General features: G+C 34.0%; 1 protein-coding gene across 17 annotated transcripts in view; it reads left to right on the top strand.

Annotated features, from left to right (window-relative positions):
- Window positions 1-22,215, top strand: part of FIP1L1 (factor interacting with PAPOLA and CPSF1) — a 78,176-nt gene that overhangs the window by 51,899 nt on the left and 4,062 nt on the right. For 9 of the 17 annotated variants that reach the window (XM_087827508.1, XM_087827502.1, XM_087827494.1 and 6 more), the window contains 4 exons: window positions 5,714-5,768; window positions 7,195-7,250; window positions 14,653-14,872; window positions 21,989-22,126. In XM_087827508.1, the coding sequence (XP_087683634.1) occupies window positions 5,714-5,768; window positions 7,195-7,250; window positions 14,653-14,872; window positions 21,989-22,126 (469 nt within the window). Of the gene's footprint in view, window positions 1-3,670; window positions 3,698-5,713; window positions 5,769-7,194; window positions 7,251-14,652; window positions 14,873-21,988; window positions 22,127-22,215 lie in introns of all 17 variants that reach the window. The other 8 variants (XM_087827499.1, XM_087827489.1, XM_016207160.2 and 5 more) reach the window with 1 other exon arrangement.

Genomic DNA, 22,215 nt, shown 5'->3' with positions numbered 1-22,215 from the left:
GCATGAATTCTGAGAAGACAGTAGAGGATACCAGCAAAATGGAAGTCACTGTCTTTTGAAATGTAGCCATGGAAGTGACATCCCATTATTTTTGCTGTATTTTGTTTGTTAGAAACAAGTTACTCTATACCTCTGGGACTCATGGGGAGGATATAAATATCACAGGTCTAGCCTGGCTGGCGTGGCTCAGCAGTTGAGCGTTGACCTAGGATCCAGGTGATCAGGGTTTGATTCCCGGTCAGGGCACAGGCCCGGGTTGGGGGCTACATCCCCAGCTGGGGGCATGCAGGAGGGAGCTGATCAATGACTCTCTCATCACTGATGTTTCTCTCTCTCTCCCTTTCCTTTTCTCTCTCTGAAATCAATAAAGACATATTAAAAAAAAAATATCACAGGTATAAAAAGGCATAAATACCAGGAGGCATAGGGTTCATTGGAAGCCATGTCATGTAACTCTTTTGCCTTAGTTATACAAAATAATGAAGAGAGACATTGAGAATGAGTTCATAAATAATTTTTTATTAGTTTTTTGTTGTTGAATGTGGAGCCTCTTAATTTTGTGAGAGTTTTAAAAAGTATTTAGTATGATGTTTTTCAGGTATGCTGCCATTCTGTTGCTTTGCTTCAGTTTTTTCAGTTCCCCAAATAGGATTTCAGGTCCTCTTACACTCACACTTCATATTTAAGAGTATGAATTACATACTTGAAAAATTGAATTCTCTCCTTTTTCTTTTGAAGATGCCAGGTAGTATAGGCTGTCTGTCATACAGCTGTACTATTTTACTTCAGTGTCACATGCTTTGTTTGTTTCATAAAAATTTGTGATGGAATTTATTTTGTCTGTGTTTAGGTGTTCAGTAGTACAAAAGAGAAGTTTAAAATCTAATCCAGTGATTTTCAAAATATGGTTTTTGATCAGCAGCATCATCCTCATCTCTACTTGTTAGGAATGCAAATTCTCTGGCCCCACTCCAGACTTACTGAATCAGAAATTCTGGGGCAGGGACTCAGCAATCTGTTTTAACAAACTCTCCAGGTGGTGCTGAAATTCCAAAACCATTAATTTATTCAGGTCCGTTAGAATGTGAACATTATTTTTCTAAAAGCTTTTGGCCAGTACTAGAAATTTAACTTTTACTACTGTTATACAAGGCTTTCCAGGAAAATAAAACATTTTTCCCCCTACTCATTTTACAGATAAAGGATACATAGAAGAAACGCAGTACTTGCCTTGTGTATTTCAAGTCTGTTGGCTAGGCAGCACATGTGTTGGCCAGGAAGGTAGGAGTATTGAGGAAGAGCATAGGGATTTTTGAGATGAATTTTTTCTTTCCTTACACTATTTCTCTTTTAACAAAAGTCAAGTGCTAAATAGTTATTTGTAGATGAGAATTATGTTGGCTTAACATTATGTCACATATTAAACTTTCTTAGTTACATTGAAAATACATTTGATAATTGTCAAAGAATTGATTGTATAGTGTTTAATCAACTTTATAGTTAAGTTTCAGTGGACATTTACCAATAAAGTTTTGCATTGAAATATCTTAGGTGGAATAGAGGCCTCACAAAAATGTCCCTTTCTAGCTGTCATGCCAACTTTTTGATGTGTAGATACTGATTGGAAAGGCATCTATATAGATAGCATTATTTTTCTTTGTGTTCTTTTTTTGAAAAATCTGTCCTATGATACTATTGTAGTAAGATTCAAATTAAAAGACTATACTTAACAATTTGATTATATGTCTTTTATCACTATGTTTTGTGAAAATTTGACAACTTAAACGTTTTTGAGGACTAAATTTTGAGAGGGCCACCTAGTAATTTCTTAGTTATTTTGCATGAATTCACATTTTGTTAAGTTGTAGTGAACATGAGCATTTGCTAAATTGATATATGCTGCTTATGTGTTCATTTAGGTCGGGGTAGGGAACCTTTTTTCTACCAAGGGCCATTTGGATATTTATAACATCATTCTCGGGCCATACAAAATTACCAAGTTAAAAATTAGCCTACTATATTTGGTCAAACATTCAATTAACTCACCCCTAGTGTGATGGCTGGAATTGCTTCCCTTTGGTGAGGCCTTGGCAGGGCCAGATCAAATGATTTAGGTAAAGGTATTAGGATTACAGAGTAGGTTACCAAAATTTGGTATAGTTCTTTGTCTTATACACCTAAGAAAATAGGTGTTAAAAAGTAAAAACTAGGTTACACAGTGAAGTTTGTTAGTGCTAGGAAAAAACCTATACTGTTCTAAAGAAAATCAGATAGTAGTGGATATTAAGAATATTGAATATGTTCTGCCTTTCTTACTTTGCCCATTTACTTAGGTGTTTGGGATTCTTCTGGCTTGTATTGTTTGCTGGGTTCTTATAGCTTAGTAATTTAGAAAGCAGCAAGATAACCATAGGATGGGTGAGAATCGCCATTAAGTGTAGATCAATTTAAGTAGACTATGGAGACTTAATGATTTTTTGAAAGATGATGGCTGCTTTACATATCTTTTTCAGTCTTGTTAGTTTTGCAAGTTTATAATATCCATTTATTTCATGGTGGTTAAATCAAGTGCTTTTAAGCATTTTAAGGCTACTTACTGCCTTAAGATCTTTTTATGTAAACCTCCTATTCTGGTAAAACTTACAGAAAAAATTTTAAATTATTAGCAGATTTCCCGTTGACAAGAAAACATTTGAAAGAGATTGTTTTCTTTGTTTTTTCCCCTATCATTTAATTAATGAATTAGGTTATTTTTCCTCTGGACTAATTTTGATATAATTCTTAAGGTAGGATTTAGTAAACCATTTTGGCTCTGTTGAAGTTATTTATGGTATAAAATTTTTATGAAATAGTTTTTTTCTGTTTTCCTACTTAGTAGTGTCAATTTTCTTCAAACAAATAGTAGTTACAGTGTGCATGCCACATAAGTTTTACGTTAGGATTTAAGGGCACATTGGACCAGTGTAAACCAAGAATGTCTATACATAGTTGAATTATTTCTTAAAGTTTATAATGTGTGCAAATAAGTGAGAGTCACTCAAATTTGTATTTTCTGACTCCTAAAGAAGTAAATTGTTACATTTATTTTAATGTGCCCTGTAGGTGTATGTATATGAATTGGCTATACTCCCTTTCTCTACTCCCACAAATCAAGGGAAATAATAACCTTCCCCCACTCCTGTCAACAACAGTAAAACAGTGCAAATCAACACTTGAATGTCCCACAAAGCTTTACTAAGTGAATGTCTGTCATCTTCAGAGTTACCTTGCAGTATCTACAGTATTAAAGAGCCCATTGATCAGTTTCCCTATTAAAATGTTAAAATAACAAGATCAGATGTTGATTATCAGACTTAGTTCTATTTTCATAGAGTTTGATATTTGTGTATGCACAAGTGTGCTCTTTTTTAACTGGTGTCTAACTTTGTGATTACAACTTGGGGAAACCTGTTATCAAGTTGTTAGACTGGGTTTTCATCAGGGAAGTCAGATGTTATACTTGAATTGTTGATCCTTTGCAAGAAAACAGAATGCTTCTCTTGAGTGAACAAGCCAGGATAATGAGGCGAGGGGTTTTATTTCAAAGGTGTCTTTTTTTTTTGGTGATGGCATAAATACATAACATTATAAAATCCAATTACTATATTAAATTTCATCACTTGTTTTTTAGGTATTCCAATAACTGTACCACCTCCAGGTAAAACTTTTTCCATGTTTTCTCCATCATTGTTAATAAACATGAAATTTCAAGCCTATAAGTTACAGGAGGGACAGTGTTGATACAGTTAGAATATGGAATAGGCTATTGGGATTTCAAGGTCCTATTTTCAGCTCTGCCTTTGCTTCATTCCAGTTTTGATTAAGATAATTAGTTTTCTTATACCTGTCTTACCCATTTCTGTAGAAATAGAGATTTTGAGAAAATTCTCACCATATCAATTTGTTGAAGAAAACTGAGTATAGGATAAAAATAAAATATTTATAAAAAATACCAAGGAACTTTTTATATGATAAAGTGACTGCAAGAAACAAGAGAGATCATTTATCTTGACCTTATTATGGTTTCTGATTTTTTTACCCTGCTGACATAACTCAGTATTATGTTCTGAGATTATATGTTCTGAACCACACTATTAGGTAGATTGATAACTGGACAGATGGTTGTTCTCTGAGTGGTGATTAAATTGTTCATTGTTTACAATGGTATGATCAGTAGTTTTTATGTAGCCCAGTGTTGTTGTTTTGTTTTGATTTTGTTTTTTTACAATTTTTATGTTTTTTGGTAGTGTGATACAACTATGATAGCAAATGTATAAACTTATTTCAGTATTAAAAGCCAAGGAGCATAAAGGGAATGAGAAGTGACAGTGCTTTGTAGGGTGGGTCTGAAATGAAAATGACCTTGATAAACACAAACAGTGGAGTTTAGAGAGCATATAGGTGAGTATACATATTTAGATGTGAGATAGTCATTGATTGTCTATGAATGTAGCTGAAAAAGACTTACCAGGAAAAGTTATAAAGGAATCATTGGTGTGTCTTTTTAGTTTAAAAAGAAATGTGATTATAAGACTGTATTATAAAATAGGATTGTGGACTCTAAGGACTAATGTGGTAATTGCTAAACTGTACACTGCTAAAATGTTCAGTAGAGGATTTATAAATCCTAAAACTGGATACAGTGAAGTTGAGCATGGTGTATTTGAAACAACTTGAAAAATGGCTAAAACTGATTTAATTGGACTATTGAGAAAGGTTAAGAGAACTGGGTTTCATTTTTACCTAGAACACTACAAAGGAGGTCTAGTGGAAATGTTTTTAATATATAGAAGGTGTTAGAGAATATGACAATGAATTGTTTCTTGTCCTCATTCGGGAACCATATGTATTGCAGGGAGAGAAATCTAAAGCATTTCCTAGTAGAGAGAGTTGTTAAAACTAGGAAGGAAATGGTATATGTTGTGTCATCGTAAAGTCTTTGTTGGGATTCTTTTTGCCTATCTGAATTGGAAAGTGTAGAGTAGATTAACTCTTAAGGTTTCTTTTAGCCACATTCCATGGTATTTCATTTAGGTATTGTGAATTATTGAGAATGCAGGCTTCATGATATAAAGGTACAAATTATTTTCTTTCCAAACTAATGCAAAACTACATTATGTGCCTTTCTTTGTAAAATAGTTTTTTAGGGTTGTACTATTAAAACATTTTATGATGGATATTCTCAGCCTTAAGCATTTATTATATCTGCTGGTAAGATTTTATTTATAAATTATACATTTTAATTTCTATACATCTAAAACTCTCAAAATATTTTTTGAAAGAGGTAAATGTTATTTTATTTGCTTTTCTTCTAAAATATTTCAAGTATAACATATCTGGTGGCAACACTACTGTTTTAAATATGGAAAAGGTAAGGCATTGAGATTAACTTTCTCATACTCATAAAATGGGCTGTGTGTGGTGCTGAAAATAAGACCGGGTGTCCTGACTCCCAGTTTGTGCTCTGTGTTATTAGACCAGACTGTTCATTTAAAGTTTTATTACTTCAATATCTTTTTATAATTTAAGCTCCATTTTTTTCTGTCCATTATAACATAGAGAAGCATGTTATTTCCCAGAAAAATTTAGTGATATGCAGCAACTTTGTTTCACTCTTGCCATTAAATGTACATTCTCTTATCTTTTTTTGTTTTCTTATGATTGAATGTTTCAGGTTTTCCTCCTCCACCAGGTGCTCCACCTCCATCTCTTATACCAACAATAGAAAGGTAAATCGTTGTGTATACTGTAAATTTTTAATCATTGATACACTTTTGACAGAAGAATTATATACATATTTGGTAATATCTTCAAAGATTTAATTTTATAAACAGTAGTACTTGCCTTTTAATTAATAAGTCTAGGTCTGTGTTATTTACTTTTATATAAGATGTTATACCTATATAGCCCAGTAACAAAACACAAAGAAAACAAAGTGATAGTATTTTGAAATTCTTCCTTTGATTTAGGACACACTGATTAAAGAAACTCCTAAATTGATAAAAATTGACTATAGTCAGTTTTGAGGAAAATACAAACAGATGACTAGTAATCGTGAATAATGCATGTATGTTTTAGGATTAAGTAAGGACAACTATTATCAGGGACCATAGTAAAGAAAAGCTGCCTTAATCCTTGCTACCCTGTGCTACTCATCTTCCACGATGGAGGACTGGATGTATTCTCCCTGGAATAGCCTTATTTTTATACCCGGCATTTATGGTTTTGTTAGTTGGAATGCTGTACTAAAGAATATTTACCTCATGGGTGGTAATATGGTGTTTAACTACATAGGCTTTGGAATCACAAAAACCTGGTTCAAATTTTGCCTTCATAATTTACCAGCTTCGTGTTGCTAAGCAAAGTTCATAACTACTCTTTAAGACTTAGTTTCTTCTTTTACCAAATGACTTAGTTTCTTCTTTTAAGACTTAGTTCCTTCTTTTGATAGAATTGTGAAGATTAAAACAGCCAGTAAATATAAAGCATCAGCATAATTCTTGATAGATAGAAATCATTAATGGTGGCTATAATTATTTCTGTTTAAGTGGCAAATAAACTCTATAAAAGTAGTTTATTTCTGAAAAAGTGATATAAATAATATAAAAGACAAAAAAATTGTGAGAACCTTATATCAGTAGCATCAAACCATACATATGATTTCCCCCCCAAAAATGATAAAACAGTGTAGTGTGAATTGCGAGAACATAAGGATTTAATTTTATTAAGTCCTTCTTAAACATATATTTGTTTTCTCAATCAAAATGATAAAAGTATTATTTGTTGATCCTGTCAGTGGGTCTGAGTTTCTGATTTATAACGATTAAGACCAATATTTTTAAGACTAGATTTTAACTAAGTTTTAAATGTTGTTAGCCTCAAAGTTTCTCTGTTATCTTGTGAGTTAAGATGAATTCATTGGATTATTCATGTTAAATAGTACTAGCAAGCTGTTATTTAAAACTGGGTGTTAGGTTTAACGTTTTTGGAGGTTAAAAATTCTGTGTTTTTAGTATTAAAAAATTAAATTGCAGAATTAAAGCTTATCATTATATTGTGGTTAAAGAAGTCATGATTCTGCCTTTATGTTTTTTACCAAACTTTTAAAACTTAGAACTTACTTGCAACACATAAAAATACATTTTTCTTCAACAGTGGACATTCCTCTGGTTATGATAGTCGTTCTGCACGTGCTTTTCCATATGGCAATGGTAAGTATTTTTAGTTACCAGATTCAATTTGAATCAGTAAAGGACTTAAAATATTTTTATAGCAATAAAAACATACTTCCACAGTTTAAAATACTATCTTACAGAACAATTAAAAATATTAACTAAAGGAGTAATTAGGTCTTACATATATCTAAGATTACTTAACAGAATAATTTTTCTTTATCAACCAAACTTAAAAATTAACAAATGGTGAGATAACAGGGATATTTATACCATATCTTTTCCTAAAAGGATTTAGGATTTGACACCATATTGTCTGTCTTCATAGTTTGTAATCTTTCTGTTTTTTGACTCATAGTATCCAACTGGCCTTGTTCTGATATTTCCCCATCAGTGGTTTATATTTTCTTCTAGATCGTTTGGCTAGGTCCTCTGTCATGTTCACTCTTGACGACTTGATCCATTCCAAGGGCTTCTGATATCACTTTCTGCTTAGATCCCTTATTCATTTGTTCATTTATTTTAAAAGTGCTGTGCATTGTATTAAGTTTTAGAGATACAGTAAACTAGGCATAGACATAAGTTTGCCCTTATCAAATTTATAGGCCTGTGAGGAAACAGCCAGGTGATAGAAGGTGGTGTCAAGGGAGTATAGTGTAAGGGGTGTCCCGCTACAGAGGGCTGGAGCTGTAGATGATGTGACTTGGAGTTCAAAACATGTTCAAAGACATGGCGGTGAGAATGTAGTAGGATTTTTATGAACTAAAAGAGTTGTGGTGTGGCTGGAGTGTAAAGAATGCATGGTGAATACCTAAAGATGAGAAGAGAGCGTGCAGGTCCTTGTACCAGTGTTATACAGTTTCAGCCTGATTCAGAGGGCTGTGAGGAGCAGTTCAGTATTATGGTGAGTTGTGAAATTGCTAGATTTACTTTGGAAAAGGTCGTTCTGGCTACCTACTGTGATGAAATTGAGGGTGGTAGAAAGGTGGGAATGGCTGAGATGCGCGCTTGATTGGGAGAACAAGAAGCTATTGGAGTACAGTCATGTGCTGCATAACGACACTTTTGTCAGTGATGGACTGGACCATTTATGTCACTGTGGTCCCACAAAATTATAATGGAGCTAAAAAATTCCCATCACCTAGTCATGTCATAGCCATTGTAGTGCATTACTCACATGTTCGTGGTGATGCCGGTGTAAATACACCTACTCTGCTGCCAGTCATATAAAAGTATAGCACATACAGTTTTGCACAGTACATGATGTTTGATAACAAAGGACTGTGTTACTGGTTTGTGTGTTTAGTATACTATGCTTTTTATTATTTTTACAGTGTGTTCTTTCTACTTATAAAAAAAAAAGGTTTGCTATAAATCAGTATGCCATGTTATGCCAGCAGCAGCCTCATACCTCTCGTGTTTACTGCATCTATGATTGTTTCATTTTCTCTTGTGCTTGATTTAATCTTATGTTGTTCTGTATTGTAACATGCTGTACAGGCTTGTAGCGGAGGAGCAATAGGCTATACCAGATAGCCTAGGTATGTCATAGGCTGTACCATCTGGGTTTGTGTAAGTGCACTCTGATGTTCGCACAAGAAAATTGCCTAATGTATTTCTCAGAATGTCTCTCTCTGCCATTAAGCGGCACACGACTGTAGTCCATGGGGAGAAATTGTGATGTCCTGTTTATAGACAGTACCATTGGGGGTGGAGGAACCTGAATAGTTCAAAGGCTTATCCAGTAGAATTTATAAGTCTTGGTGATAGATCTGCTGTATCAGTCATGTACTTAGAGATACCTTCTAGGCATCTCAGAGGGTGGTACTGCCCTTCAGACCCATATGCCATTCATTTACATCAAAAAGTAGTCTTTCTGTTGACTGACTTGTTTCATTGATTATACCACCTTTTTTTCTTTTCCTTATTGAAATTCTGGGCTCCCAGGAATTCATACTCATTGGGTTGGAATGTTGCTTCACTCTCTCATTGTTTATGTGACTTTTGTAGATCAACCATTAAATGGAGAATGTAAATTTTCCCATAAGGTGAAATTCAATGAGAATACATTAAAGCACCTTAGTCCTTCCACTTAATAAACGCTCAGATATTAGCTGTGGTATTTATGATTATCCCCACCAAGCTCCAAGTTCCCTCCCTTTTTACACTGTTAGGCAGTGTAGCGTAATTGTTAAATACAGGCCCTGCAGTTAGACAGCCTGGGTTTGGGTCATGGGTCCATCTTATCTTAGTAACTTCAGGTAAGTTAAATAATCTAAATTATTTTTCTCATCTGTAAAATAAAGTTTGAATACAAAGTGCTAAGCACAGTGCCTGTAGTATGTAAGTACTTGATAAGCATTACTTATTAAATTAATTAAAAATTTTACCTCTTTTATAGCACTTATCATTTTGTGCTTTGTGATTAAATTCATTGTGTATTTGTTTCAATACAGAGGAACAGCTCATATCAGAAAGAATAAGACTTCACTCTTGAGGTTACAGACACAGTTTCCTTATGGAAGATTTCATTTTTAAAAAACACTTGTTAAGCATTTAACTTTTTCTTAATGTAATATATGCAAAATTTTAATCCCAAAAGTAAGTGTCTTCTGCTCACTGTTTCCCATCCCAACTCTTGTCTGAGACTTTTTAAAAAAATAAAGGACTTTTAAAGTACTAACAATTATAAAACATATTGCAAGAATTAAGTAGAGGGAAGTTAGGAGTTTTCTTTGTTCTAGCCAAACAAAGCCTTGGAATGAAGATGGTAAATATAGCTTCCTCTTTTTTAAGTTCCCTTTCACCTTTGTATTTTATTTAAATTTTTGTGATTCATCCTTAAATACTACTAATTATAGATGGAAGCATTAACTTTTATTGATACACATATTAATATTAAGATTGTGCTCATAAAATAAGACCTAGTTTAATTTTTTCAGGAACATGGAAGAACGTAAGCATTTTTAATGGTTTTTAGTTCCGATGATCTGCATGGCATTTCTACCTAGGCTTATCACCCTATTTCTTGATTTATATAATTTCAGATATCATGTGTTTTCTTTCTGCAATGATAAATGTGTATTTTATTCACTTACTATTCTCAACTCTATTTCCCCACCAGGGAAATTATAACATTATTTTTGTTCCTCTTTATATTTATATACCTGCCCTCTTTTTCTTGTATCATCAGTTACAACTTCTGTGCATCTTTCTAAGCCTTCACCTTTTCCTCTCCCTCTGCCTCCCAACCTTAGTCAGCTATACTCCTACTTACAACAGTATATTCTGCCCTCCAACCAAAATTATCTGTGTCAATTATCTTGGCAAGTTTTTTATTCTAAAAGCTAAACAATAAACCTTATTCACATTATTGTGACTTTGTAAATATTGTGTACTGTAGAGATAATTATAATACTCCAGCCACCCCAAGGAGAACTTACCAGTGGTAAATATATTAAAATTACCATCATATACTTCATCAACTATGTCAAGTCATACCACATTTTAATTGGGGTTCAGAGTAGAGGTATAACTGTCCAAGTGCAATTTGTTGAATAGTCTATCCTTCCTGAGGGACCTACAGTGTCATCTCCATTCATTTATCAAGTTGCCATATATGCACAAATCTGTTTCTCTGCTTTCCAGACTATTCATTTGGTTTATTTAACCACTGTGCTATCCTTGTGCTAATAATGCCACACTATCTTCTATGTAAATTTTATAGTAAATCTCAGTTTCAGCAAAATGTACCTTATTCAGCTTTAGAAGTATTCTTGAGCCATTGCTCTTACATGTTCATTTTAGAATCAACTTTACAAGTTCCATGAAAAACTGTTGAAATTTTGATTGCCCGGCCGAGCATGGCTCAGCAGTTGAGTGTTGACCTGGGATCCAGGTGATCAGGGTTCGATTCCTGGTCAGGGCACATGCCCGGGTTGTGGGCTCGATCAATGACTCATCATTGATGTTTCTATCTCTCTCTCTCCCTCTCCTTTCCTCTCTCTGAAATCAATAAAGATATATTTTTTTTAAAAAAGAAAAGAAATTTTTATTAATAACTAGCATTTATGTTATGATTATATGACAAACACTGTTACCGCATGTATTCCTGGAAGCCTTATAAAGTAGGCACACTGTTACTGTTTCATTTTAGGAAATTGAAAAACAGCCAGGTTAAATAATTTCCCCACTGTCACACAAGGAAGAGTCAACAATTTGAAACCATGCAGCCTGGCTTTAGAGTCCTTGCACTTATACCATAGTATTGGAATTCAACTGATATCTAGATCAGTTGTAAAATTAATGTTTTACAACATGATTTCTCCTATGAACAAGGACTCACTCTTCATTTTAAGGAGATAATTTTTAATGTTTCAATTCAGTTCTATAATTTCCTCCGTACACTTCTTGCATACCTTCAGTTAGATTTAGTCATAGGCACCTAATCTTTTTGTTGTTGTAAATGGTATATTCATTTTTAAAAAAATATATCTTTTTATTGATTTCAGAGAGGAAAGGGGGGGGGGAGAGAGAGAGAGAAACATCAATGATGAGAGCATCGTCATTGATCGCTGCCTCCTGCAGGCCCCCCACTGGGGATTGAGCCCGCAACCCTGGCATGCACCCTGACCAGGAATCGAACTACGATCTCCTGGATCCTAGGTCTATGCTCAACCGCTGAGCCATGCCTCGCCGGGCTGGTATATTCATTTGAACTCTGTGTTCTGTTTGTGTTTGCTTATATTTAGAAATAGAATTGGTTTTTGTTTTATTTACGCATATCTCTATAAATACAGAAATATACATATATTGATCATTGTATATATATTGATCATGTAGTCAGTTACCTGTTGAATTCTCATTATAATTTGTCCAGTCTCTTCAGGCAGTAATATCATCCAAAGATAATTATTTTGTGTGTCGTCCCCCCACCCTTTTTTTTTGTCTCTGTTCTAAGACCTCTGTATAATAAAGTTTTGAAAGTGGAGTGCTTGTCTTACACCTTTTTTTTTTTGCTTTTATAATTTTTACTACTTTACTGTTAGGTTTTTGATAGAACCTACATCAGATTAAGGAAAATTTCTTCTAGTTTTCCAAGTTTAAAAGCTATATGGATATTGATTTTTATCAAGTGCTTTCTGAGATGATCATAGTGTTCTCTAATCTGTTAATGTGGCAAATTTCTAATATTTTTCTAATATTAAGCCACTGTTTATTTGCTGACGTATATCTAACTTGGTCATGGTTGATTACTTTTTATGAAAATATTGGTTTATCTAGGGTTTTGACATCTAAGTTAATATGTAAATTGACCTGTGACTTTTTTTCCCTTTATTTGCACTATCCTTAATTGGTTTTAGTAATTGAGGTTATACAAGGCACATGGGATAAGTTAGAGAATGATCTTTGCCTATTCTCTGGAAGTTTGTGTAATACTAGAATCGTCTATAGCTTTTAAGTTAATAAAAACTCACCTGTAAAAACCATCTGATCATATGGGAAGGTTTTAAATTACTGATTTAATATCTTTAATAGTTATAAGATGATTAAGATTTCTTTTTATTTTTGAGTCACTTTTGTTTGGTAATTTATTTTTAAGAATTAGTCTTGTAGCTAAGTTTTTAAATGTGTTGGTATAAAGTATGTAATATTCTATGTATTGTTTAATCTCTGCAACATCTGTAGTGGTGGTCCCTTTTTGGTTCTGATACTGTTTATGTGGACTCGTTTGTAATCTTGTCAGAGATTGTCATGTTTTGTTTGTCTAGTCTTCAAAAACCAGCTTTCTGCTTTTTTGTGTGGTTGTTTTCTGTTTACTTGGTTTCTTCTTTTATCTTTATTATTGCCCTTCTGTTAGATTATTCTGTGCTTTTCTAAGTTCTTAAGTTAGAAGCTTAGCACATTAATTTTCCATCTCTTCTCCCCTTTTTTAAAGAATTTATTTTTATTGCTGACACAACTACAGATGTTCCCCTTTTCCCTTCTTCTTTGCCCAGTCCCCCACCTTGGGCCTTTACCATTACTGTTGTCTGTGACCATGGGCTTTGTATCATCTTTTCTAATGTAGTGTTTTTAAAGATTAAATTTCCCTCCAGAACAGTTTGCATCTCTAGACGTTTGATATTTTTGTTCAATTCCTAAATAATTTAAAAAAATTTTTTGACACCTGAGTTATTGGAAGTGTGTTCTTAATTTGAAATATATGGAGATTATTTCCCCATAAATTTAAAAATTTTGCTAATTTAAATTGTATGGTGGTCATTGTTTATTTTACTTATCCTCTTAAAGTACATAGTGTATTTTTATGAATGTTTCTTATGTGCTTGAGAAGAATGAGTATTCTGTTATTTTCATTATCAATCTTGTTAACAATGTTTTGCTCAAATCTTACATATCTGTAGTGATTTTTTTTGTCTGCTTAAAGTAACAATAATTGAGAGAAGTATCGTATTCTCCCATGATCATTGTGGATTTTTCTATTTCTACTTGTATTTCTATTAGCTCTTACTCCCCAAAAATTAAGGCTATGTGGTTAGATACCTGGAAGTTTAATTTGCTCTGTCTTCTTGGTGAGTTACATTTTTCATCTTCATGTAGTTATCCTTTCTTTCCCAGGTAACCCTTATTGTGTGAGCCTGCTTCGTCATTAATATAACTACTCATAAGTAGATTGATGGGTATTAACTTTTTTTTCTCACATCCTTTACTTGTAACCATTTTGTGTGTTATGTCTTATATTCAGAAAATAATCAGAATTTTTCAAAGTACAAATTAAATCTCTTCTATAACTGATGAATTCAGTCCCTTTTATATTATCCTGATTGTTGAGCTAATAAACTTGTCTACCTTACCTCCATGTTTTCTAAGTCTTTTTTGAATTGGTGGTTTTTAAAAAATTATCTATTTCCCTATATAAAATCTTTTTTTTTTTTTTTTTTTAGTGGTTATTAGAATGCATTATACATCTATCTGATAGATGGTAACATTTGCTTATTTTTTTGTCTATCTATGAATGCCTTTGTATTCTTATTTTTGAACTGTAATTTGTTGAATACATGTTTCTAGGTTGGCCATCATTTTTTCTCAATACTTTGAAGATGTCCTAATGTGTTCTGGCTTACATTTTTATATGGGGAAGTTCATGGTGTATCTATTTCTGGCTCCTGTTCACCTTGCAGAATGAAGCGTGTGTTTGTATGTTAGGTCCTTTAAGGGTTGTTTCCAGGCATTCCCCCAATCTGTAGGTACTCACCCTGTCATTTCTCTTTTCTAGTTATAAAATAAGTTTTCATTATAATCTAATGAAGCACTTTTGGTGGGAGTTTTGTCTTTATTTTCCAGTCCGTTTTTTGTTTTGCTTTTTTCTCTTTTTTTTTTTTTTTTAGGTACCAAAACTTTTGTTTTTAATTGTTATGTTTTGTTGTTGTTTTTTCTTTAGTTGCCTTTCCCCACCTTCCTGGTTCTACTCCTTCATGGCCTAGTCTCGTGGACACCAGCAAGCAGTGGGACTACTATGCAAGAAGAGAGAAAGACAGAGATAGAGACAGAGATAGAGATAGAGACCGAGACCGAGATCGTGACCGAGACCGAGAAAGAGAGCGCACCAGAGAGAGGGAGCGGGAGCGTGATCACAGTCCTACACCAAGTGTTTTCAACAGGTTTGTTGAGTGTGTGGGAGTTTGTATACATGTATTTAATGTACACTTTAGAATTTATATTTGATAACAGGATGGAAAATCCAATTCAGTTGGGAAAGGATTGCTTAAAGAGTATTTAGGATAGCCATTTTAAAAGGCTATTTAATTCATAGGGGTTCTCATGACCTAAAGAGGGATGGGGACCCTTTTTTCTGCCAAGGGCCATTTGGATATTTATAACATCATTCATGGGCCATACAAATTATCAGCTTACAAATTAGCTATCAAAAAAGCTCATAGATTTATTGAATTTCGATTCCTGCCTGCAGTTGCCTTGGCAGGGCCAGACCAAGTGATTTCACCAGCCGTCTAAGGCGCTCAGGTCAGATGTTCCCCACCCCTGACTTAAAGCAGCAGTCTTCAAATCTGTTTGTTCACTTCTCCCTTAAAATAATTTTGAAAACTTTGTACCCCTTCACATATCTTGCCTTCTGAAATTTTTCATCTTAAATGTAAATAGTTGTCAATATATAGTTTCCAGTGTATTATAAACATTAAATTTTAAAATAAAATTATCACTCTTTTAAATATATCCAGTGGGTTAAGAACGTTATAGTGATTTGCTAAACATCATTATCTATTTTTTAAAAGTTCATAAATAGGCTGTCTTTAACAGCTAGAAATTATACATTTCTTCTTTGTGGTTGAATTCTTATTTCTGAGCTACTTCCCTCAAAGAATTTTATTCCAATGTAAAATATTTTTATTCTAAGACCATCTTTTTAAATTGATCATCCTCTCAATCTTTCCTACAATAGATTTATGTAAGTTAAAATGCATAAAAAACTGAAGACCATATGCTTTTTTTTTTTTAAATTTTTTTCTGGCTTTAATTATTTTTATATATAAATACACTGTAAATTCTGAAACTAATTTAATAGAACTACATTTCTTAATGTAATGGTGGAGCTTCTGCCCATCCCCAATTAATATATGTATCTATGAATGAATATTTCCATTGTTAGGTAAAAACACTGTCATTAAGTATATTTCATTTAAATATATATATATCTCTAAGTGCTGAGAAACCTTGTTCACATAAAATACATAAGTGAGAATTGATGGAATTTTGTTGTGGCTCTGTTAGTTATTTGAGTACCTATAGATTTAGTGATATGCCAAAAGTACACATAGTTAACCTATTGTCAAAAGTTATTTTTAAGAATCTATCAGTTCATGATATAATTTTCTTGGGAGCACAGAATTGGAAACCACCTGATTTATAAAAGTATTTGTTACTCAGTGAAATTGTTTCCTAGGACTGTTGTAAAAACGTACTGTAAACTAGTAACCTAGAACAACAGAAATTTACTCTTGAGTTCTAGAGGCTAGAAGTCTGATATCATCAAGGTCTCAGCAGGGTCAGTTCCTTCCTGTAGGCTCTGAGGAAGAATCTGTTCCATGCCTCTCTCCTAGCTCCTAGTGGTTGTTAGCAGTCCTTGATGTTCTTTGATTTATAGATGTATCACTCCAGTCTGTCTCTGTCTTCACATGGCATTTGTCTTTCTGTATCTATGTCCAAATGTCTCTCTTTTAAGAATATCAGTCATTGAATTTGGGTGCAGCGTAATCCAATATGACCTCATCCTGACTTGATTACACCTGCAAAAACCCTGTTTCCAAATAAGGTTATATTCACAGGCATGGGAATTAGAACTTGAATATATCTTTTTGGGGGACACAATTCAATCCAATTCATTTAGTAATTAAGTTTTTAATTTTCTCAGTTTCTTGAAAGAATACCAAAAGGGTTTTACCAAGAATTGTCAAAAGACTACCAATTGTTTAACTTAATATGCTCAGAAAGGTTTGGGAAAGCCAAAATTCTGTTAATACATTTTGGCAAAAATAATCTTTAAAAAATTAAATACCTTTATGTGTGTTAAATATTTATTTCTATGCAGATTTTCTTCATTCCATTTATGGCTACCATATAACTTAATTGGTAAAAGACAGCTATCATCATCAAGTCAGTCAGCCAAATCGTGTTCATTTTCTAATGGAAAAAAGTCTGGCTTCATTTTTCTGTTCAGCCAAATGAGTTAATCTGTATTCCCTAAGTCTAATAAACAAAATAGCTGTGGAGCTCAAAATAATGTGCTGCCTTCCAACACTGCTTTTCTTCAAAGGGATTTTTTGTTTTTGCTTTTACTAGTTCAGGGAAAATTCTTGACTTCCACCACACTATAATATATATGACGTTAGAAATCCCATTTCTTACTCCATACTTCATTCTTTTTTTTCTTTTTTTTTTTAAATATATCTTTATTGATTTCAGAGAGAGGGGAGAGAGAGCGTTGAAACATCAAAGATGAGAGAGTCTCATTGATCGGCTACCTCCTGCATGCCCCCGACTGGGGATTGAGCCCGCAACCCGAGCATGTGCCCTGACTGGGAATCGAACCCCCATCTCCTGGATCCTAGGTCATTGCTCAACCACTGAGCCATGCCTGGCCATTCTTAAAGGAACAATGTATAAGATAGGAAAACCTAAAGCACCATATATGCTTTATGGTTCCTTGAATAAAATAGTTCTCACTGGCACTCTTATAAATTAGATTTGTTTGATGCTAGGATGGTTTTTACACCCTGAGCCAGTGTACCATAGTAAAATTGATGAAAGGAATGCCTTTATTTCGTAAAGGGCGAGAAGGGCGATTGCTAGAGAAGAAGTTAGCTGGAGAAGTGGCATGATGTTTTACCACAGGTGTATCATTATGCAGTTCATATTTAGGAAGACTGAATATGGAAGTTGGGGATCTGGTAATTGATTCCCTAAAACGTTCTGTGCCATTGGAAAGAATTCATATACTGCTGTGCGACTGGCATGTACTGTTGGTGTAAAGAATAAACTCCTAATTCTTCTTATGATCCACAAGTCAGAAGTCGTGTACCTTTCTACATTTTAACCCCAGTTCTCTTCCAAGCCAGTACACCGCATGTTCTAGCTACACCGGACTGATTGCTGTTCTCGAAATCCTTCATAGTTTCGTACTTCCTTTGTTCATGTTGTTTCTTAACTCTCTGCCTCACAAACTTTTATTCATTCTTCAAGGTCCAGCTCACATCTGGCTTCTGTGAGCTTCTCTGAACCTGAAAGAATTAATTTTGTTCACATGTTCCCTAAACACTTTATGTGTTTTCTTTAGCATGTCTTAGTAAGCCTCTTTAAGGGCATTGACCACCATTTTTCATTTCTGTATCTTCAGCACTTTGTACAGTAATGCCTGGCACATAATGAATGTGTCAGTGACTAAAATGACTTACATATTTTAAGGGAGAAAGGTGAATACAATAGAGAAAAAACAATTTTTAAAACTGTTGGTGGAACTTTTAGCTAGAAAGATTTTTAAATGAACAAAAATCAACCTTTATCACAGTCAAATCATTAACTTGGGCATCTTTCTTATAAAGTATCAGTCTAGGTACCATCACAATGTAGAATGAAATAAGTTAAAAGTAACTTTTTTATACCACCTATTTTTAGAGATGAGATAAATGTAAGATACATATGCAGTTTTCTGATTTGGCTGAATGAGATGAAGTAGTATATCAATTCAGGATGTGACCATATGCTTGATTCCAGCAGCATTGGCTTTGTTAGTTGTGGTAATCTAATCATAGACTTCTTAATTCGAAAGGTCCTTAGGTATTATCTAGTCTAAATGTCTATTTATTGGATGTGGAAATGGAAGCATAAAGAAATATAAGGCAATGATAGAGCCATACTCTCTACTCAAAATGTGGTCGAGATCTTACTTAAAATCCTCTCTTGAAATTAGGTAGTTTAAGAATTGTTCTCTCATTTTCCTTATTACTCTTTGTGCACTTCACTTGATCCCACCCGCTTTTGGGGGGGAAGTGAAAGTAGCAGTTCATTCTTTCATTATGTAATTGACATTTTCTGAGTCCCTCTTATGTACCAGGCACAGAGCTGTGTGCTGAGGATACAGAACTATTCATACACTGCCCTTTCAGATTTAACCATATAATATTGTCGACTAGGACTGGTTGGTAGTTTAAAACTTTACCTAAAACAGTATGCAGTAAGAAACTAGATAGGATTTATTAAGCTTTTTCCTTCCTATAATTCCTAATAATATGACTTATGCTTTGTAGGCACCTGATAAAATTTTATTCACTAAATAAGTAAAGGTATGATACATAAGTGTATGTGTGAGTGTATATTTTGTATTTCTGAGGTGGGACATGTACTGTTAACTTCAGCCATGTAAGTCAGCATGATTCTGTTAATTTCAAGAGTATTACTTCCTAGAAAGTTGAATAGTTTCTAATGTAGTAAAAAAAATTTGAGATAGCACTGCTATCTCTAGAATGTCCATACTCACAAAGAGCTTAATGCAAAACTTGATAGGAAAGAAGACTTAAAGGAATGGCTTTTCTAGAGCTCATAAATTTTCTTTGAATAAACATAATACAAAGCTTATAGAATATTTGAGGCTAAATTTTCTGATTAAATTTCGAACACACATGCACAGATGATACTCAATTTTTATTGAAACTAAAGTGTTAATGGTTAAGTCACATTTAATTTTCAGGTTGCTATGCTGTAGGGCATCAGAAGTCAATGTTTACCTAAATCTGACTAAAAGTTCAAGGCTACAGGGCAAAAAGTGGAGGAATTTTGTGTTGTTTTGAATTATTCCAGGACTAAAATGTTCTCTGGAAAATCCAAGTGAAGTATAAGTAAAGACCTTTTTTTTTATAAAAAAAGACTGATATTTTAACAATATGGCATGTAGTATATGTTGTGTCACAAATTACAGGGTTATTGTTTTGAAAATTACAGACCAGTTTCAACATCTGGTCTCTAGGCCACTTAATTGTGGGCCAGAATGAAGTCTGTTCCTTCAAGGGTATTTGAATAAACTCTAATGATTTTCAGACCCAGAGAGACTTTTTTGCTGCAGCTGTTTATCAAAAGAGGGGCTCGAAGAAGGGGTCTTGATATTTCGTGTATGAGACCAAATCTTCTACCACCTGTAGTAAGGTCCCATCATATGGCCGCCTTCAGAATCTTAAAAGGCCTCAAAACTATCAAGAATTGGTGTTAGGGTGAGAAGGTTACAGATGACAAATTATGAGATAATTTACTTTTAATATAAATCCAGTTGGAATCATTAGAAAGACAGTTTCATTTTTAAAGAGGATAATATTAACGACAATATTCATTTGTTCTGGTGCGTGCTAATTTATTCTGTTTCAGACACATTATTACAGGGTCAGTCACCTTTACAAAAATTCCACTTCTGAAAAATTTAGTATTAAGTTTACTAAAGAGGGTGAGCCTCATGTCTGCTGCCATTTGTTGAGGGCCTTCTCTTATACCAAGCACTTGTAAATGCTATTGCCAGCTCTGCAACAGCCCTGAAGAAGATTGTTGCCAATTTTACAGATGAGAAAACTGATGCCTAGGGAAGTTGGTTAATTTACCCTAGGTCACACATTTGGTTAGTAGAATCAGAATGTGATCCTGGGCCTACACTGCCTGTACTCTTCCCACTACTACACTGTCTGTCATGGCACATTGCCTTTCAGGTGACATGCTTACACCTTCCAATACAAAGTGCGTATTTGTGGTTAGGAAAGAAAGTGTGTATGTATACATATATAGAAACACAGATATATTTCTATATTAATACATTTTGTTTTAATAAAGTGGTTTTAAAATGTAATGTATCAAAGCAGCAACAACTTGTTCAGCAACAGAATCATTACTTTTGCTGAGAGACCACAGGCTGATTTGTTCTTATATGGTTTATACATTTACCTGATTCTGTCTATTGCTCCTACTCAGATCACTGAACACCTTGATGCTTCAGGCAAGTTAATTTAATAATTTATATATTTCTAGAAACGAAGGCTCTTCAGCACATAGTGCTCTAAAAGATGTTTATTTTCCTTCTAAGTGAGTTTACTGATACTAGGTTATAGAAAGTATTGACTTTTATGCTGAACAAAAAGAGAAAATAAGAGACTTGAAGGATTAGGAGAGAAAGATGGAGAGAAGAATGTCATTGAAGGGACCTGAAAAGAGGACAGGGATAGGGAGGTAAAGTAAGAGTAGCCATCAGACTCAGTTTTACCAGTCCATTCTATACCAAGTCAGAAAATGGAGGTGCAGCTTAAGTTTATGTGTTAGAAGTTGTTAGCCATGTGAATCCCTTTTTTTTCACCACTCATACAGTATTAAGTAGTTGGGATATCAGAATGCAAGTGTGTCCACAGGCAGCTTTTGGCCTGCATTTTGTGTGGATATTATAGAAGTTGCTTTGAAGTCCCTCTGTTCTTTTTTTTTTTAAATTTTTTTTCCACCCTAGGATATGTATTTATTGATTTTAGAGAGAGAAAGGGAGAGAAGCATCGATCGGTTGCCTCCTGTACGCACCCCAACCAGGAATCAGACCCACAACCTGGGTATGTGCCCTGACCAGGAATCAAACGTGTGACCTTTCAATGTGTAGAATAATGCTCCAACTGACTGAGCCACACCAGCCAGGGCTGTCCTTCATTTCTATACGTCTTTATTAGATGAATATGCTCTTGATGTGACTGAAAAACCTAAGAACCTTTATCTACTTTCTACTGTGTAGCCATTGTGAGCCAAATATTTAAAATACATTTTTAGAATCTTAACTGTGTGCCCCAGATTTTAAGATTTTGGGTTGGATATCTGAAATGTACAAACATATTTTTAATTCTAAAAGGAAAAGAAAGCTGACTAAAATGTAAATGAGTTACAGCTCCCAGGTTTTGAAGAAAAACAGCATTGTTTTATAAAATTTCTGCCCTCTAACAGTTGTGAAAGCACAGAACAAGTTGGTCCCTTCGCATGATGTGTAATTATTATATACTTTGTATTCTTGTATTAGATTTAGTACTAATTTGGGAATGGCATTGTTTCCCTCTAAGTTCAACAAATATTTTGCATCTATATAAGATGCTAACGTGGGTGCTTCTGTTTTGGACTCAGGTCACATCTCTTCTTTTACAGTTTAAATCATTCTGTATGAACATTCGAGTTGTCAATAAAAGTTGTTTCTGTTCCAATTTCAGTGATGAAGAACGATACAGGTACAGGGAATATGCAGAAAGAGGCTATGAGCGTCACAGAGCAAGTCGAGAGAAAGAAGAACGACATAGAGAAAGACGGCACAGAGAGAAAGAAGAAACCAGGCACAAGTCATCTCGAAGGTTTGTTCTTTAATAAAATATGAATCACTTTGAAGCTAAGAGAGAAATTGATTTGGCTTCAGGAAGTAAAAGACATGTCCCAATAACCA

This window comes from Miniopterus natalensis, chromosome 1 (genome assembly GCF_054644295.1).
Source record: "Miniopterus natalensis isolate mMinNat1 chromosome 1, mMinNat1.hap1, whole genome shotgun sequence".
In the NCBI taxonomy this organism is placed as follows: domain Eukaryota; kingdom Metazoa; phylum Chordata; class Mammalia; order Chiroptera; family Miniopteridae; genus Miniopterus; species Miniopterus natalensis.
This window is presented reverse-complemented; position numbering and strand designations above follow the sequence as displayed.